This window comes from Stenella coeruleoalba (assembly GCF_951394435.1).
Source record: "Stenella coeruleoalba genome assembly, chromosome: 10".
Classification (NCBI taxonomy): domain Eukaryota; kingdom Metazoa; phylum Chordata; class Mammalia; order Artiodactyla; family Delphinidae; genus Stenella; species Stenella coeruleoalba.
The window spans coordinates 2,035,086-2,055,187 of NC_137156.1; the positions used below are offsets into that span (position 1 = coordinate 2,035,086).

At 43.4% G+C, this 20,102-nt stretch overlaps 2 protein-coding genes across 13 annotated transcripts in view; both read left to right on the forward strand.

Moving 5' to 3' along the window:
* Positions 1-9,542, forward strand: part of NQO2 (N-ribosyldihydronicotinamide:quinone dehydrogenase 2) — a 33,836-nt gene extending 24,294 nt beyond the window's left edge. For all 6 annotated transcript variants that reach the window (XM_079935673.1, XM_079935676.1, XM_079935672.1 and 3 more), the window contains one exon: positions 9,419-9,542. The gene's annotated coding sequence lies outside the window, so the exon portion shown is untranslated. The remainder of the gene's footprint in view (positions 1-9,418) is intronic.
* The window catches only part of RIPK1 (receptor interacting serine/threonine kinase 1), a 41,810-nt gene that overhangs the window by 8,471 nt on the left and 13,237 nt on the right, over positions 1-20,102 (forward strand). For 4 of the 7 annotated variants that reach the window (XM_079935666.1, XM_079935662.1, XM_079935664.1 and 1 more), the window contains exons 2-6: positions 9,419-9,642; positions 10,446-10,602; positions 13,332-13,469; positions 15,177-15,402; positions 17,361-17,510. In XM_079935666.1, the coding sequence (XP_079791792.1) occupies positions 9,491-9,642; positions 10,446-10,602; positions 13,332-13,469; positions 15,177-15,402; positions 17,361-17,510 (823 nt within the window). In that variant the 5' untranslated portion in view covers positions 9,419-9,490. Of the gene's footprint in view, positions 1-144; positions 2,499-9,418; positions 9,643-10,445; positions 10,603-13,331; positions 13,470-15,176; positions 15,403-17,360; positions 17,511-20,102 lie in introns of those variants that run through there. The other 3 variants (XM_079935663.1, XM_079935665.1, XM_079935668.1) reach the window with 3 other exon arrangements.

A 20,102-nucleotide genomic window follows, 5' to 3' on the forward strand; every position in this document is an offset into this window, starting at 1 on the left:
AAATTACATCCTTTTTTCCTAAGCATCGGACAAAACCCCACAAAGGGGGTGTTCATTTCTTTGTCTCCTGCTGATCGTCTGGCTCTTCCTTGCTCGTGTATCTTGGACAAAGCCTGAGACTGTTATATTCAACCAACTTTCCAGAAGTCCTTTGGTCTTTAGACCACTATTACTTCTCCCCCGATTTACACATGAAGAAATCAAGGCAGGAGTGAGCTTTGGAGCGTAGAGTGACTTCTTACCTGATCTGCATTTTGTAACCATCAGGTAGGTGCAAGAGTAGAGAGGAAATTATAGTCTATTATAAATTTGGAAAACTGCAGCCCTTCTAAACACAAAAGGTGAAGACTGAGCTTGCTTAAAATATTTGGGGGTATATCATCCTCATCACTATTATTACTGATAAAACAGCAATAACAGTTAACTTTCATTTTCCTCTGTCTGAGCTATATTGCACACCAGAGCTATACTGTACTTTCAGGTTTGTGACTATTAATGAGAATTAAGAAAAAAATCCCTAAATAGCAATTTCCAAAATCGCACATTACTACTGGGTGCTTATTAATCCACAACATGTTAATACCACCAGTATGATCTGGGAATTTGAAAAATACAGAGCTTCCCATGCTTTGGTTGGATATCATACTCTGGCAAAAATGATCATGTTAGTTAACCTGTAGAATATTGATTTCGAACCACTTAGTTTCATATGTTTTTTAAATTTAGTCTGTACGTTCCCTATGTTTCTGACTGTCGCATACTTATTTAGTATAGGTGAGCAGTTGTAAGATGAAGTCTTTGCATCTGATTTTAACAAAGACATTATTGGTTGCTCTCTAGAGAAGTAGCATGTGTTAGTGAGCTGATAGAAGTTTGCGTGAAGAGATAAAGGCTGAGTTCCAGGATCTGCTACTTCAGGTGAAGCATTAAACTCCAGATTTTAGTTTCTTTATTTGTAAATCGGAACGGTGTAAATTGGTACGTCAGAGGGTCATAATGTGGTAACGTACATTATAACGCTGGGTTGAACTCTTCCAGTCTCTTCTCTCTTGCTCAGCATTTAGATCTTCCTTGCGCAGAGCTCTTGTTTATCTGGGGCAAAGTATCAAGCAGTTATAATCAAAGAACCTTGAGAGATCCCCATTGGATACCTGAGTAAAAACAGAGTTCTGTTAGCAGGAAAAAGGGGGGCGTGACAGATAGGCAGCCAGCATTTTCTGTCAGACTCATTATGTATGGTCATCACTGAAAAGTTGAAAAAACAGTCCTCTACCACTTAAAGGTAAATATGAATATTTTTTAAAGTTTAAAAAAAATTTTTTTGAGGTATAACATACACAGAAAAGTACACAAGTCATAACTGTTCAGCTGTATTAAGTATCACAAAGTAAACATTAAGAAGAAATGAGACATTGCCATCACTCCTGAAGCCCCTGCGCTTTCTGTGATTCACAGCCTCCTGCTTCCACCTAATAGGAACTACTGTCTTGACTGTGGATATTGTAGATGAGTTTTGCCTGTTTTTTTGGTATTATATATTGTTAATAATTTGTATTTTCCCCCATTTTTACTGAGGTATAATTGACAAAATTGAATATAGATATGAATATTTTGATATATAGACTTACCCTGCCTCAGAAGATAATTTGTGAAGTTTCTTGGGATTTTCAGTTAATTTCAATGGAAAAGATTTGCTTCCCTAAGTCCCTGAATTAAATATACAGAAAACAATAAATTCCATTAAAATAGATACATTCTTTGTTGAAATTAATCATAAGACGACATAACAGGCTAGTGTGCCTTCATTAAGTACCCTGTAACATGGCTTTGTAATGTAGTTTTCTACCTGCCTACATTCAGTGTTTTTGTGACTCTTGGGTATCTAAGTTACTCACAAGTCCTTCCTAAGATAGTCAGTGCTTATAAAGTTGAATCATTCATGGAGAAATAGTGGGGGAAACAGTAAAAACAAAAGAAATCATTGGAAACCATGCAAAAGGTGCATAAGGTTAAGTAAGACCAGACTAAACCAGCAAACCGCAGACTGAGGAGAACCAGCTGGGGTCAGGAGCCAGCCTCACAAAGTGCAGCCGACCCGTGAGGAAGCTCCCCTCCCCTGAGCTCCGTCGCACTTGTAGGAGGCACTGCAGGTCCTAGTTGGTCTTGGCAGCTCTGAGGAGACAAGACCTGGGCTGAAGCAGAGAGCTGAATCTTAATACCCCATGGGCATATTTCAGGGCATGGTTATAATTCCTTCCTGTTTCTTTACTCTGTCTGTGAGCCTTTTTTTTTTTTTTTTTTTTTTGCGGTACACAGGCTTCTCACTGTTGTGGCCTCTCCCGTTGCGGAGCACAGGCTCTGGACGCGCAGGCTCAGCGGCCATGGCTCACGGGCCCAGCCGCTCCGTGGCATGTGGGATCTTCCCGGACCGGGGCACGAACCCGTGTCCCCTGCATCGGCAGGCGGACTCTCAACCACTGCGCCACCAGGGAAGCTCTGTGAGCCTTTTTTAATGTTACTAAACATTGATACATAACGTCATTTTTGAAAACTGCTAGATGTATTTCATAGTGTGAATGGGTCATAACTTATTCTCCCTTATCCTGTATCTGTCAGTTGTTTTATGTGCTTTTGCTGTTTTACCTAATGTTACTGGGAACATCCTTGTACATACTCTGTATCAGCATCTCTGATTTCATTCCTTAGAATAAAGAACTACTGAGTGAAGGAATTATTCCCTTTTAAAAAATAAATGTTATTATAAAGGTAATTCATGTTTATTGTAGAAAATTTGGAAAATGTAGTAGAAATGTAAAGAAGTAAAAATCACCCAACCATCCAGATATCCTTGCTAACATTTTCGTGTCTTACACTGTGTCTTTTTTCCTGTACATATGTCTATATGTATAGCTAGCCATCTACCTGTTAATATATTGGTTGTATAATATTACATCTTATGAATGTTCTATAATTCGTTTAACTATATTCTTTATTTTTGGATGATTAAATAATTCTTGTATTTAAAAAATTATGTATTTAATGACCAACTGCCATATGTCAGGTTCTGTGCTGGGCACTGTAGACAGTGCATAAGACAGACAGTTTCCTGCCTTCTGTGAGCTTAATTGAAATGACTCCCAAATTACAGCTGTCCTGTTTCAAAGGGGAAGTACTGGGTGCTGTGAAAATGTCTAATGGGAAGATGTAGGATGGCTTTCCTGAGGAAATGACGTTTCTGAGACCCGAAGGAGGAACAGCTTCTAGCCAGGAGAAGAATGTGCCCTCAGAGGGCTTGTAGGGGAGAGTGGGACAGATAACTCAATCTCCCCCCACCCCACCCCACGCTCACAAGGACTGGTCAGTAGAGAGCTGCTGAGAAGAGTGATCCCAGATGCACACTCGTATTCTGAAAGCCTGGGAAACAGGATGAACGTGGAAGCGCATGGCTCGGTGGGCCGATCGTAGCCAGAACTGTAAAGCAGGCAACACATGTGTTTTCACATATTTTTTCTCACATAATCCTTAGCAGTCTTGTGAGGCAGTCATTATTATTCCTTTTGCCAATGAGGAAATTGAGGCTTATGTAAGTTACCCAAGACACAGGGCTGATAAATGAGAGCTAGAGTTCATATGAGAGAAAAGCCTGTGCTCTTTGCACCATCATAATGGCTTCTGGTACTTCACCTTCAGTCCGTGACTCACCCCTGTCCCCTCCATCTTTATGCCCTTTATCTGGGCAGCCTCCCTCAACCCCTGTCTCTGCCCCGCAGATGTGCTTCTTTCCAGAGGGTACTTCCTCTTGCTTGGAAAGTCTCCTGTTACAGGAAAATGGTTCATAGCATCATCTTCCGTGCTGATATGTGAGCTTTGTTGGGGTGGCAGGGCCCACCGAAACCTTTGTACAGGATGTAGATGGTTGGTTGCCTGAGCCAGACTGCAGCAGCCCCATTGCACAGGATTGCTGTCAGCCTAGGCATTTTCAGAAATCCCTTCAGGTACTTTCAAACAAACAAACAACTTCCTGCCCCCAACATTTCATTAAGAAAAATTTCAAAGTGCAAAGTTAAAAAGATTTTACACCTGCAGCTAACATCATACTCAACAGTGAAAAACTGAAAGCTTTTCCTCTAAGATCAGAAACAAGACAGGAATTCCCTGGCGGTCCAGTGGTTAGGACTCTGCACTCTCACTGCTGAGGGCCAGGATACAATCCCTGGTCTGGGAACTAAGATCCCACAAGCTGCATGCATGCAAGTTGCGGCAAAACCAAAAAAAACAGAATCAGTTACAAGACAAGGATGTCCACTCTTGCCACTTTTATTTAACATAGTATTGGAAGTCCTAGCCAGAACTATTAGGCAAGAAAAAGAAAAGGCATACCAATTGGAAAGAAAGCAATAAAGCTGTCACTGTTTGCAGGTGGCGTGATATTTTGCATAGAAAACTAAAGACCCCATCAAAAAACTGTTAGAACTAATGAACAATTTCAGCAATGTTGTAGGATACAAAATCAGTATACAAAAATATTTTGCATTTTTATATACTAATAATGAGCTATTAGAAAGAGAAATTAAGAAAACAGTCCCATTTATAATTGCATCAAAAAGAGTAAAATATCTAGGAATAAATTTAACCAGGGAGATGAAAGACTTATATACTGAAAACTTCAAGATATTGAGGAAAGAAATTGAAGAAGACACAAATAAATGGAAATAGTCCATGCTCGTGAATGGGGAGAATTAATATTGTTAAAATGTCCATACCACAGATTCAGTGCAGTTCCCATAAAAATTCCAATGACATTTTTCATAGAAATTGAACAGATAATCCTAAAATTTCTATAGAAACACAAAAGACCCCAAGTCATCAAAACAATCTTGAGAAAGAACAAAGCTGGAGATAACACACTTCCCAAACTGTATTACAAAGTTATAGTAATCAAAACAGTATAGCACCAGCATAAACACACATATACATCAATGGAACAGAATAGACAGCCCAGAAATAAGCCCACACATAAATGATCAGTTAACTTACAAAAGAGCCAAGAATACAGATGGTCCACAACTTATGATGGTTTGACTTATAATTTTTTAACTTTATGATGGTGCAAAGCAATAGGCATTAAGTAGAAATCATACTTTGAATTTTTATCTTTTCCCAGGCTAGTGGTATGTGGTATGAAATTCTCTTATGATGCTGGGCAGCAGCAGGGAGCTGCAGCTCCTGGTCAGCCATGCAGTCACGAGGATAAATAGCCAATACACTTACAACCATTCTGTACCCATACAGCTATTCTGTTTCAGTATTCATCAAATTATAAGAGATATTCAACACTTTTTCATACAACAGACTTTTTGTTAGATGAGTTTGCCCAACTGTAGGCTAGTGTAAGTGTTTTGAGCATATTTAAGGTAGGCTAGGCTGAAAATGGGGAAAGGACTGTGTCTTCAATAAATGGTGTTGAGAAAATTGGACAGCCACATGCTAAAGAATTAAACTGGATCACTGTTTTACACCATACACGATAACTAACTCAAGATGGATTAAAGATTTGAATGCAAAACCTGAAACCATAAATCTCCTCGAGGAAAACATAGACAGTAAGCTCCTTGACATTGGTCTTGGTGACGATTTTTCAAAAATGACATCAAAAGTAAAAGCAATGAAAGCAAAAATAAGCAAGTGGGACTATCAAACTAAAAAGCTTCTGGACATCAAAGGAAACCATCAACAAGATAAAAAGGGAGCCTACTGAATGGAAAAAAATATTTGCAAATCATGTATCTGATAAGGGGTTATTAAAAAATATATAAAGAACTCATACAACTCAATAACAACAAAAAAATATGTTTAAAAAATGGGCAGAATATCTGAATAGACTTTTTAAGAAGATATTTATTTATTTATTTATTTATTTATTTACTTGGTTGCACTGGGTCTTAGTTGTGGCAGGCTGGCACCTCAGTTGTGGCTCACTGGCTTCTTAGTTGTGGCACTCAGGCTCCTTAGTTGTGGCATGCAAACTCAGTTGCAGCATGCATGTGGGATCTAGTTCCCTGACCAGTGATCGAACCCAGGCATTGGGAGCTTGGCGTCTTAACCACTGCCCCACCAGGGAAGTCCCTGAAAAGACATTTTTCTTAAGAAGACATCCAGGTGGTAAAGAGGCAGGTGAAAAGATGCTCAACAATATTATCATCAGGGAAGTGCAAATCAAAATCACAATGAGATACCACCTCACACCTTTAGAATGGCTATTATCAAAAAGAAAAATAACTTTTGGCGAGGATATGGAGAAAAGGGAACTCTTGTGCATTGTTGTTGGGAGTATAAATTGGTGCAGCCACTATGGAAAACAGTACAGAAGGTCCTCAAAAAATTAAGCATAGAACTACCATATGATCCAGCAATTCCACTCTTGGCTATTTACCTGAAGAACATGAAAACACTCACTTAAAAAGATATATGCATCCCTATGTTCATTGCAGCACTATTTATAACAGCCAAGATATGGAAACAACCTAAGTGTCCATCGATGGATGAATGGATAAAGAAGATGTGGTCTACATACAATGGAATATTACTCAGCCATAAAAAGAATGAAATCTTGCCATTTGCAGCAATATGGAAGGACCTCAAGGGCATTATGCTGAGTGAGATAAGTCAGACAGAGAAACAAATATTGCATGATCTCATGTATATGTGATATCTTAAATTTAAAGAAACAAGCTCATTGACACAGACAACAGATTGGTGGTTACCAGAGGAAGGGAGTTGGTGTGGGTGGGAGAAATGGGTGAAGGGGTCACAAGGTAAAAAAAAAAAAAAACAAAACAATAAAAAATCAAGAGCTACAAAGTGCAGTGTGGTATCCTGGATTGGATCCTGGAGCAAAAAAGGAAATTAGTAGAAAAACTGGTGAAATCAGAAAAAAGTAGAGTGTTTAGTTAATGGCGACATACCAATGTTAGTTTCTTAGTTTTGACAAATGTACTATTAGGACAAATGGGTGAGGGGTGTATGGGAAAAGAAAATTAAATATGTAGAAACAAAAAAGTAAAATTAAAGATTTTACAGTGAACTCTCATATATGCAGTATTTATATCATTTTACTCTGCTTGCTCTATCATATAATTGTCCATATACTTACCCGTCTCTCTGTCCACCAGGCTATCGGTCTGCAAGGTAAATTGTCCATAAATATTTCAGCATGCATACCACTAACAAGTTCAGCATGTTTACAGATTTTTCTCGATGTAAAATTTGCCTGCGGTTCTGCAGTGTACATTTGTTGGGTGTTGACAGATGGTTTTGCTTGTGTAACCCAAACCCCCACTGAGATGGTAGAACATTACCTTCACCCCCAGAATGGTCCCTCGCCCCGTCCCTGGGCAACCGGTTTCCACCACAGATGAGTCTGACTGTTCTAAAACTTCATGTAAATGAAGTTATATACTATGGATCCTTTGATATCTTCTCTACCTTAGCATAATGTTCTTGTTACTCTTCCACATTGTTGTGTGTATTAGGTCATTGCTTTTTATTGCTGAGTAGTAGAGTCCATCTGTGAACACACCACAGGGTGCTTTTTTGGCCCATTCTCCTACTGATGGACAACTGTTTCCAGTTTTGGATGGTCATGACTAAAGCTGCTCTGAGCATTGTACAGGTCTTTGGGGACATATGCTTACATTTCCCTTGGGATTTTCTCAGGTGATTGTACCATTTTGTGTTCCCACCAGCAGCGTGTGAGGATTCCGGCTCACTGGCATGCGGTGGTGGCCGTTTTAATTCTGGATACTCCGGTGGGTGTGTACTGGTGTCACATGTTGGGCCCCAAGGATTTTTATTTTTCATTTCAGTTTGGGAAAGATAAATGAATGAAGGAAGAAAGAAAGAAGGATGAAGCAAATAGCTGTGTTTTGAGATTACACATACTGCATACTTTCCGGCCCTGTGTTCAAAGTCTCCAATCCTCGTCCTTTCCATATCTTCCTACTCTTTTTAGATAGTGCATTGTTCTCTTTGTATTCTTCAAACTCCTTTTCTTTTGTTCATAATTACTTTAAACCTGTTTATTTCTAAGGATATTCAGTAGTTTAATTACCTGAACAATTGGGGCCTAATACTGCTGTTTGTTGTATATGCTGGGTTTGGCTCCTGGTGGACTTTTTTTTTCCGGTGTTTTATAGTTTTGGAAAGGGAGCACATGTTAAGTTAGGCTTTATTTGTTGGAATCCTGTCTGGTCTGCCTTGGGGGTGTCTAGTTTGCTTTAACCTTATAACCCAGGGATGTCATCAGCCTGTGACCATTTTCTGTATAAAAGTTCTTAATTTGGGGGATCCTGGCCATAAGAGGTAGGAGGAGTGTAAATTTAAAGCCCAAATCTATTTGAAGACAAACCCAAGGTTATGAATTTACACGGAGACTTTTTTTTATACCCCAAGCTCAGTCTAAGACAAACAAGTCCCTTTGCTAGTGGACTGCTTTTTTTGTAGTCCATCCTTTCATTGTGGGGTAGGGTAGCACATTGAGAAGGGCCACGTTAAGGGCAGAGTCTTTGTTCCAACCCTCTTTTCTTGCATGTCCTGACCTCAGCTCCTGTCTGTGGCTGGGTTTTAAACCCTGACCTTTGGATGTTGAGGTTGGTGGTGCCCCACAGGGCCACTTCTTAGCCGGCTGCTGTAACACGTTACCATAGACTGGGCGGCTTAAACAACAGACATTTATTTCTCGCAGTTCTGGAGGCTGGAAGTCCAAGGTCAAAGCACCAGCAGATCCAGTGTCTAGTGAGGGCCTGCTTCCTGGTGTGCAGATGGCCGGCCATCCTCTCCTTCTACTCTCACATGGTGGAGAGAAAGGGGGATGGGTGCAGAGAGAGGAGAGGAAGCAAGCTCTCTCCTGTCCTTTTATAAGGCCTCGTGGATGACTAACGTCGTTCCTGAGGCCTCCTTCGTGGCCTAATCGCCTCCCAAAGGCCCCACCTCCTAATACTGTCAGAGCTCGGGCTTCAACATACGAAACTGGGGGGCACACGGACGTTCAGCCCACGGCAGCCATCGCGTGGCCCTTGCCCCACATGCTGTTTGTTTTCCGTCCCTGGGGCTCTTTGCCTTCTGCTGAGCCTAGCTGCGCACTTGAATGGTGTTTGTACTATGTTATCCAATGCATACGGGTCCTTTGTAGCAGGAGAGTTTTTAGTCTTTCATGTTGCTAGAAATGAAAGTCTAAGGAAGAAAGATTTGTGGTTGTCTGTGATTGTCTGTGATTCCTGGAAATATGAAAACTTTCATCTGAGAGACTATAAATCTATCTTCAAAAAATAAAGGCACACCAAGCGCGTGGTGGAACGTTACATACATCTTTTGAATAATGATTTTTTTGCACTGATGTGTCCTCTTATTTTCTTCACAGGGCACAGCTCTGAGGGGAAAAAAACAGTTGTGTATTTTGGGGGCATTCTGAGCCTTCAGAAGGAAAGCAGACATGTCCTTGGATGACATTAGGATGAGCTCTACCGAATTCCTGAAGCAGGAGGACCTGGACAGCGGGGGCTTCGGGAAGGTGTCTCTGTGTTTACACAGCTCCCATGAACTCGTGGTCCTGAAGAAGGTGTACACGGGCCCCAAGCGCACCGAGTGAGTTGGGGGCAGAGGCAGATGGGCCACGTGACTGGTCAGGGCGGTGGATACGGGCAGCACAGGCTTTAGAATGAGACAGATGAGGTGCAAGGGTCAGCACCTGGGCTTTATGTCAGATAACCTGAAGGGTGGATATTAACATCCTTGAATCGCTGATGAGGGTTCGGAGGCCGGCTAGGGAAGAGCTCAGGGCTGGTAAATAACGGAAGAAAGCTGAAGAGGAGGCAAAGAGAAAGGGAAGAAGACGCAGGGCAACGCAGGGACCGCAGGGGCTGATGGAAAGGGAATGGGAGGGAGCAGGGAAGGCGGATGGAAGCCCTTGCTTCACCTTGTTGGTGAGAACCAGCCCTAAGTACAGGAACAAAAAGCTGGTTCATGAATTAGAGGTTCCAGGAACCTTCTCTTTAAGGCAGTTGGTGGCATTGTTTTACTTCCCTCTGTTCTCGCCAGAGTGGTTATGAGAGAGACCGCGTTTTTTATTACACTGTCCAGCACAGTCCTTTTTTCCGGCCGCATTTCGCTGCTGCTGTTCATGTATTGATACTTTGCGTTGATTCGTTCATCCGTGTAACATTTCTTGAGCACTCGCTGCTGGTCACTGGGAGAGAGGAATGTAGAGTGAACGAGCAACCGCTTCGCCTTCCGGAGCTTGTGGTCTGTGTCTGGTAGAGACCAGCAGGTGCACAAGGGGTGACAGAGCGTGTGCGGGGATGCCCCAAGGAGTCCCAAGCCGTGGCGTTTCTGGGGGCAGGAAGGGAGCGGGGCTGCCTCTGTCTGCCTGAACCCCTTTCCTCCCCCAGGTACGACGAGGCCCTCCTGGAGGAGGGCAGGATGAGGCACAGGCTGCGGCACAGCCGCGTGGTGAAGCTGCTGGGCGTCATCATGGAGGACGGGAACTACTCGCTGGTGATGGAGTACGTGGAGAAGGGCGACCTCATGCGCGCGCTCAAGGCCCAGGTACCCAGGCCCGAGCGCGCGCCCTGCCAGCCCCTTGGTGCACAAGAATCCTTTGTGAATGGCTGGATATTCGGGATTTTCTAAAGTCAGCCCCTCATTAAATCTTCCTTGACTTTCCATGCCCAGAAGGTGGGCTCGCCCTCCTCTCAGTGCCTACAGACAGGTGTCCATCCCTCTCTCGGAGGGTCATCTCTAGGTCTCAGTGTGGTAGGAGGCTTTTGTCAGCCACTCTCAGATCCACAGTTCAGAGGCAGGCACTGTCTTTACGAAGCACGTGGTCTGATGGGTGCGTGCATAATGGATTACAATTAAATATTGATTGATTAAAAGATGTACACTATAGGGCTTCCCTGGTGGCGCAGTGGTTGGGAGTCTGCCTGCCGATGCAGGGGACACGGGTTCGTGCCCCGGCCCGGGAGGATCCCACATGCCGCGGAGCGGCTGGGCCCGTGAGCCATGGCCGCTGAGCCTGCGCGTCCAGAGCCTGTGCTCCGCAACGGGAGAGGCCACAGCAGTGAGAGCCCCGCGTACCACCAAAAAAAAAAAAAAAAAAGATGTACACTATAATTGACTGTATGAGAAGATGGAATATTAGTGATTGCATTTTGATGCCATTGAAGAAGCTTATAGGTTAAATATAGAACATTAGAATAACAATACTGGGTAAGGAAGGCTTAGAACAGGAAGGTTAATATTGCTTTTACCAAAGACAGATAACTTTAAAGCAGTTTTAAAAGTGTACATACCTGTTAAGAGCAAGGCCTTGTGCTCTTTGCCCAGGAAGCAATAGCAAATGTGACACAGACAAGTAACGGGACAGGAAATGAACATCTGGTGTGGTGGTGTTTTGATAGACACGCTCATAGCGAGCTCTGGGAACACAGAAGAGGGGCTCTCTCCCCAGCGTGGGATGGATGGGAAGGGATTCCAGAAGAAGGAGGCTGGAGCGGGAGTGTGACGGACAAGCAGAGGGTTTGAAGCAGAGAACTGGGGAGTAAGTCACCGTTCCAGGCAGAGGGAAGGGCATGAGTGAAGGAACTAGAGCCTGGCTGGTGTGGGGAACGCAAAGAACTGGGGAGGGCATAGTAGAGAGTGCCCGCGGGGGAGCTACCACTGTCCTTATGCAGATATTCCTCCCTCTTCCCGTCTTCTCCCCTCCCCACCCCCCAGCTGCCTGAAGCTATGTCAGTTCTTCAGTTCTTTTTCAGTCGGACAAATCTCACAGATAGTTGCGGGCAAAGGTAAACGATAGTCACTTACTGGTTGTATTGTAATTTGATCAGACTTCTCTTCTTCCCCATCAAGATATGATCTGTGAAACAAGTAGGCATTTTGATTGGGAGATAAATCGTTTGGGACAAGAGACCTTCTGTGGGATGGATCAGGCTAAGATAAGGTGCATCCGTTGGGGCTCAAGAAGAAATTCAGGAGGATATGAGGGAGACAAACAAAAAGAGGGAAAAGGGGGGATCTACTTGGCGTGCTCAGAATTTTTTCCCAAGTCCAGAGGTGTACCAAGGAAAAAGGCAGAATCTCTGGCCTTTGTTTCTTCTGTGTGTGGTGATCAGGCTACTGATGCTGTAGTGCAGCCACATGGTGGCTTCAGATGTTTGGGGGATTGACTTGGGAAGCTAACTTCCATCATTTAAATTTTTTTCCTGTTTATCAGCAACTAACATACACATAAATTTTTAGGAAACAGCCTATTTGTAAACTAGGGACTGCACACATACACACAGACACAGACACACACACACACACAGAGTGAGAGTTTGTGTTTTTCAATGTTAAGCAAAACTGTTTAATAGAAACTGAAATTGTCTGTATTAACATTGATATTCATATAACTAGAATACAATGTTAAGTGAGAGTGACCGGAGAATCTACAAAGGCTTGACGTATCTGATACCAAATCACCAAACAGATGTTAAATTCACTTTAGCATTGTTTTAACCACATCGTGTCATCTCATAGATTAATCTTTACATGTTTTTTTTTTTTTTTTTTTGCGGTACACGGGCCTCTCTCTGTTGTGGCCTCTCCCGTTGCGGAGCCCAGGCTCCGGACGCGCAGGCTCAGCGGCCATGGCTCACGGGCCCAGCTGCTTCGCGGCATGTGGGATCTTCCCGGACCGGGCCACGAACCTGCATCCCCTGCATTGGCAGGCGGACTCTCAACCACTGCGCCACCAGGGAAGCCCTAATCTTTACATGTTTTTGATCAATGTGAGCACATTCCCTTGTATTCTTTTTTCTCTTAACCTTATTTCATACATACATTTTTATGACACTGTTTACATATTTAATATATAGTAGCACATCATATTAGTACGCCATTGAGAATATTTGTGTTTTTTGTATATATATGCATTCATTCAACAGATATTACAGGCACCATGCAAGGTAGTCAGGACACATCTTAAGTAAATAATAATAATATAGTTTCGTTCTCAAGGAGCTTAATTTTGTAGCATTTTTGCATATTACCATATTGGCGTGGAAGTTTTATTTGTACACTGACAAAGCACAGCACGAACACCCTCAGCAGTTGGGATGAAATCTCTCTTAAAGGGGGGCTTGTTTTGCAATGACAGCCGTGCTGCAGGGCCTGATAGAAGGAAACCTGGTCTCTCTGTCCTAAGGTTCAGACCCCACTACTCTTGAAGGAAACGGTTGCTTTGGCCTCTTTGATTACCTTTCCATTCACGGACTTACTATCACTCGTTTTAGATCAGTATCCCTCTCTCTGTGAAAGGAAGGATAATTATGGAGACCATTGAAGGAATGCGCTACTTACACGGAGAAGGTGTGATACACAAGGACCTCAAGCCTGAAAATATCCTCGTCGATGGTGACTTTCACATTAAGGTAAACCATAGTCAAGGCTTCTGGAGGATTGGGGTAATTTTAGTTTGTAATTGTCCGCTGTAAATCCATTTTCAGACGTGATACATGCTAAAAGAAGAGCTAGCGCAGCTCGTAACTGGTGATGGTGGTGCCGGAAAGCGCTACCAAGGAAGGAAAAGCAAGATGCAGATTTGATGGAGTTGATATTTTTTATTTATTCACTTTCATCTCCTTTTTTATTTTTAGTATTTATTTATTTACTTATTTGGCTGTACCCGTGGCATGCGGGATCTTCGTTGCCATGAGCGGGATCTTTAGTTGAGGTATTTGAGCTCTTAGTTCCCCGACGAGGGATAGAACCTGGGCCCCCTGCATTGAGAGTGTGGAGTCTTACCCGCTGGACCACCAGGGAAGTCCCGTCATCTCCTTTTTCAAACTCAGTTTCCTGTTGAAAACTCTCTTTCCACTGTAGTAAAAGGAAGAAGGCAAAGGGTTTTTCTTTTGCTCACTCAGGAGCAAGCACTCACTAGGCGGAGCATCACATCTAGTTGGCTCTGGCAGCAGGAATCCAAGCGCAAGCATCTGAAAGGGGAAGTGGCGTCTGGCGGAGGACTCGGGAACTGCTTACACAGGCATCCCTTCACCAGACGATTCTGCTTCTCACACTCTGTTCTAGTCCTGGACGGGGGTTTTTATTCCTGTGTCTTTAAAAGAAGGTTCTTCTTTACATTAATAACTTATCTGTTATGGTCTGGGTTAGAATTTGAGGATTTTAGATAATCACGTGCCAGAAATCATCCCCAAATGCTTGGATTCCTTGAGGCAAAAGTGAAACTGTCACCTCTGATGTCTTAACTGTAGTGTTCTGTCATTCTGCCCTGCCACCTCCCTCTTTGTTCCTGGTAGTTTTTCTTTGCTTTTTCGTCTGTTTTTCCCTCCTTCTCATCCCACCTTCTCTTAGGTTCAGAACAGGTAGCACTGCAGTCCTTATCCTCAGTGTTGGGATCCTCGGAAATTCGCATCCTTGGGCTTCTGGACACCATTTGGGAGAATAGACGATGCAGTACCATCTGCTATACAAATCTGCTGGGAAGAAAGTACCTGTTTTTTCCTAACCTCAGAAATAGTTGAAAAATATATGCAGAATAAATGAGGAATTAGAATGAACATGTTTTGTTGTGTTCATCTCAGAAACATCTTCTGCTTTTCTCACCCCACCCCCAGGTTTTATTGCATAAGAATTGAGATACCAGAATTTCACACAGACATTTCTGTTTTGTTTCCTTTTTTATAAATTTGTTTCTTTTTTTGGCTGTGTTTGATTTTTGTTGCTGCGTGCGGGCTTTCTCTAGTTGTGGCGAGCGGGGGCTACTCTTCTTTGCGGTGTGTGGGCTTCTCATTGCGGTGGCTTCTCTTGTTGTGGAGCACAGGCTCTAGGCACGTGGGCTCAGTAGTTGTGGTGCACGGGCTTGGTTGCTCCACGGCATGTGGGATCTTCCCGGACCAGGGCTTGAACCTGGCGCATAGACATTTCGTAAGGGAGATTTTCTAGATGGCTGAGGACATACAGTTGCTACTTCTGAGCATTAGCTGTTTTAAACTTATCTAGTGCAACCATTTGGAAATGTTACTGTACCTCACATCTACTGAAGAAGCTCCAGATTTGAAGGCAAATCTGATTTGCTTGTAGCCTTCACAGAACAATCCCGTGGGTTTGCTCCCTTGCAGATAGCTGACCTTGGCCTTGCCTCCCTTAAGACGTGGAGTGAGCTGATGAAAGAGGAGCTTACTGCGCAGAGGAGAGGAAACAGCACCGCGAAGAACGGCGGCACCCTCCACTACATGGCCCCCGAGCACCTGAGCGACGTCAGCTCGAGGCCCTCCGAGAAGTCGGACGTGTTCAGCTTCGCCATAGTGCTCTGGGCCGTCTTTGCCAACAAGGAGCCGTATGAAAGTAAGGCAGTTACAGAGGAGTGGGATTGGGTACTAATCAAAGTTGTTCAACAGAAGATGAGCCTTCATGGAGTCAGTTAAGATGTGCCATTGTTTGTTCATTTAATGTCTGTCTTACCGACTGGACTATAAGCTCCACAAGGGCCAGGACCACATCTGTTCCATTCACTGCTGTTTCCCCAGTATCTACGCATACAGTACCTGGAACGTAGTAGGTGCTCAGGAAGTGTTCGTTGAAAGCATGAGTCATCTCAGTTTAGGAGTCAGGGATCGTAGGACAGGTAGGAGCCGTGGTAACGCGTCTAAGCTTGGGAGGTGCTGTAACATTCCATAATTCCTGCCGGACAGGAAGGCTTGCCGGCTTCTGCTTATGAGGGGTTAACCCTTTCAGGGCATACACTCCATACTTTCATTCATCCCCTAATCCTTCATTCATTCAGAAATTGTTTCTTTTCAGTACTTACTGTGGGACTTTAGTCAGAATTGAGAATATAAAGATGAGAAAGTCGTGGTTTGTGCAGGAGAACAGATTAGCCGTTCTTCAGTCTGTTAAGTATCTAAACTAATGGACGTTGTCCTGCCCATTCTTCCTGGGTGATTATCAGCTCCCATGGTTTAATGATCACCTCTTTGCTGACGCCTCCCAAATCCCCAGCCCTGGCCTGGGTATCCACTTGTCTATTAGTCAGACCCAGTCCACATACCAGGGGAACCCCAAAGCAGCGTCCCCCCAAAACAAAGCCATCTCCTCCGTGCCGTCCTAGTAGCTCATTCAGCTTTGCTCTTGTGTTCAGAAAACGGAATCACCAACCACCAGCCGAGCTGCCCAACCAGAAATTTTAGTCATCCCGTACTCAGCCTTGCCCCTCATCTCCCACCTCCGATCAGACACCAAAACCTATGAATTCGGGACGTCCCTGGCGGTCCAGTGGTTAGAACTCCTCACTTTCACTGCTGAAGGCCCAGGTTTAATCCCTGGTCGGGAAACTAAGATCCCGTAAGCCATGTGGCGTGGCCGGGAAAAAAACAAAAAACAAAAAAACAACAACTGTGAACTCAAGGTGTATCTGATTCCAGGTACATCCGCTTCTCCCCACCCCCACAGGGCCCTCACTAGGTCAGACCCTCTGTGTTCTGTGGCAGTCTCCCCGCACCGCCCGCCATTCACACTGCAGCCAAACAGCTCGACCTAAGAAGCAAATGAGACCGTCTCACCCATCTGTTTAAAATCCTGCCAAGGCACCCTTGACATCCAGGGTAAAGTTCAGATTCCTCAGTGTGGAGTACAGGGTCCTTTCTGATTTGGCTTTTGTTTCTCTCTCTAACCTTATTCCTTCCTCACTTCCTTTGGTCAATATGCCCAGTTACACTGAACTATTCATAATTTCTGGGATGCATCATGATTTCTGCAACTTCCAGTCTATTCATATCCTGCTTTCTTAGCCTGGATCCTCCTCTCTGAATCCTCCTTCCCACTTCTTTACCTGGATAATTCCTGCCTATTGTTCTGCACTCAACAAAGCCTTCTCTGACCTTCTTCTAGTGGTGGTCCTGTTACCAGAACCCTTTGTACTTACTTCTCGAGTAGCCATTATCACTCTACATCTTAAGTCACTCTTATTAAACTGAGCTCCTCCAAGGCAAGCGCTGTCCCGTATTTGTCTTTGTATGAAAATCTGGAGTGTGGCATTGGCTTTATTCACATATTCCATTTGCTCTACGAGGAGTCAGCTTTGCTGTGAATTCTCTCTTGCATCTGCAGAAACTAAAATGCTGTTTGATCATCTCTTCAGTGGAATTCATCAGCTCGTTGTCACAGGGCCGTTCTGCCCCTGCTGGACGCGGCGGCTGTACTGGGAGCGTCCCCTAGGCAGAGAGGCTTCGTCCAAGTTCTCTTACCTCCCTGCCTGAGAGGAGCAGGACCTGAGAGCTCAGCTTAAGCTCCTCTTTGTTTTATAGATGCTGTCTGTGAGCAGCAGCTGATAATGCGCATTAAATCTGGGAGCAGGCCGGACGTGGAGGACATCACTGGGCACTGCCCGCGGGAGGCCGTCAGCATCATGGAGCAGTGCTGGGCGGTGAATCCAGAAGATCGGCCGACGTTTGCTGGTGAGCATCTTCCATGGCTGCACAGTCTCCGCGTGGTGACCTTCCTAGTGAGATGCCGACAGGAAGTTGCTTTGAGTTTTTAGAAAACTGAGTTCCACTTGTGATTTCAACTGACTTTCTAGATTCCAACCACTTTGTTCAATGAAAAGTTGTCATCCCTCCCCAGAGCATGAAGGCATGAAGGTCCTCTTGTTTCTTTGTGGGGTTTTTTTGCCCATAATTAACTTTTTAAAAACTGTGTTAGAATGTACGTGACACATAGTTTACCATTTTAACCATTTTCAGGTGTACAGTTGAGCGACCTTAAGTACACTCACAATGTTTGCACCCGTCACCACGATCCGTCTCCAAAACTTTTTCATCTTCCCCAGCTGAAACTGTATCTATTAAACAATAACCCCCTCACCTCCTCTCCCCCAGCCCCTGGCACCCATCGTTCTACTTTCTGTCTCTGTGAATTTGGCTACTCCGGGACCTCATATAAGTGGAATCACAGTATTTGTCCTTTTGTGACTGGCTTATCTCACTGTGCGCAGTATCTTCAGGGTTCATCCACGTTGTAGCCTGTGTCAGAATCTCCTCCCTTTTCACTGCCGAGTGGCACTCTGTGGTATGTAGACCACATTTTGTCTAACCATTCATCTGCTGAATGGGTTGCTTCCACAGGCCTTCTTATTTCTTAGCCTTTATTTCATTGCCCTTCCCTTGTGAAGCTGGCATCTCTGGAAATGTGATTTTGTCATTTGGATTGGGCCAATAATAGAAGGAGAAGGAAAGGGACATGGACATCCCACATCTGTGTACCTCCTCTCATTCCCTTGTGTTGCCCAGGATCTTGCTAAAGTCCTAGAGGCAGAGGAAAGAAGAAAATCAGAGGAAAGGGGCAGAGGAAATAAGAAAATCAGGTGAGGAAAAAATAAATAGCAGGAAGGAACGTAGGAGCCTACAAAGGATTTTGCTCTCATATTTCTGCTATGAGAAAACAGAATTGAAGCCCTACCTACCACTCCCACCAAAGGGTTAGAGGGGTGATTGATTTAGTTGCCTGTTTTCTTATTTGCTGAATCTTATCCTGGCTTGCTTTCTTCTCTCATGCCTTTTTCACTTTTTTAAACTAAAATTCTTATTTTGAGGTAATTGTAGATTTACATGCAGTTGTAAGAAATAACACAGATATCCCATGCACCCTTTACCTCGTTTCCCCCACTGATAACATCTGGCCAGACTACAGGACTGCATTACCACTGGGATATTGACACTGACACAGTCAGATACAGAACCTTTCCATCACCACAAGGGTCCCTCCTGTTGCTCTTTCATAGGAGTAAAGCTGCTGTAAATATTCATGTTGCAGGTTTTTGTGTGAATATAAGTCTTTGTTTCTCTGGAATAAAAATACCCCGGAGTGAAAGAACTAGGTCATATGGTAGGTTCATGTTTAGGGTTTTTTTTTAAACAAACTGCCAAACTGGGAATTCCCTGGCGGTCCAGTGGTTAGGACTCCATGCTCTCACTGCCAAAGGCCCAGGTTCAGTCCCTGGTCGGGGGACTATGATCCCACAAGCCGCGTGGCACGGCCAAAAAAACCCCAAAAAACAAGATCACACATGCCAACAACAACAACAACAAAACAAAGCAAAACAAAACTGCCCAACTGTTTTCCAGAGTGGCTGTACCATTTTATATTCTCACCAGCTTCTCTGCATCCTTACCAGCATTTGGTGGTGTTGCTGTTTTTTAATTTTAGCCACTCTGATAGGTATGTAGTGATATCTCATTGTGGTTTTAATTTGGATTTCTGTAATGGCTAATGTTGGTGAATGTCTTTCCATGTTCTTATTTGCCATCTGTGTATCTTCCTTGGTGAAAAATGTTGCTCTATGGCTTTTGCCCATTTTCTAATTGGATTTTGTTTTTTCACTGTTGAATTTAGAGTGTTCTTTATATATTCTATATATAGTATTCCTTTCTTGGACATGTGGTTTTCAAATATTTTCTCCCAGTCCGTAGCTTGGTTTTTTTCATCCTTTTAGTAGGGTCTTTCACAGAGCAAAAGTTTTTTATTTTGATGGAGACTCATTCATTAATTTTTCCTTTTATGTATTATACTTTTGGTGTCAAGTCTAAGGACACTGTCAGGGTTAGATCCCAAATTTTTTTTTCTGTTTTGTTCTAAAATTCTTACGGTTTTACATTTAAGTCTCTGTTAAGTTTTTTTTGTTTGTTTTTTTTTTTGTTGTCAAGGAAAATTTATTATTGCTAACATAAGAATGGTAACACAGAACTAAATATTGGTTGTTTTTCTTGCCAGTTATTTAATTTATGTCTTACTGGGAAAATACCATGATCCATTTTGAGTTAATTTTTGTATAAGGTGTGAGACTTAGGTTGAAGTTTGCTTTTTTTTTTTCTTTTTGCCTCATTCCAACGCCATTTGTTGAAAGGCTGCCCTTCTTCCCTTGCATTGTTTTTTGTCCTTTGTCAGAAATCAGTTGGGATATTTGTGTGGGTCTATTTCTGGGTTCTCTGTTCTGGTCCATTAATCTATGCATCTATCCCTACTCCAGTACCTACGGTCTTAATTACTCTAGT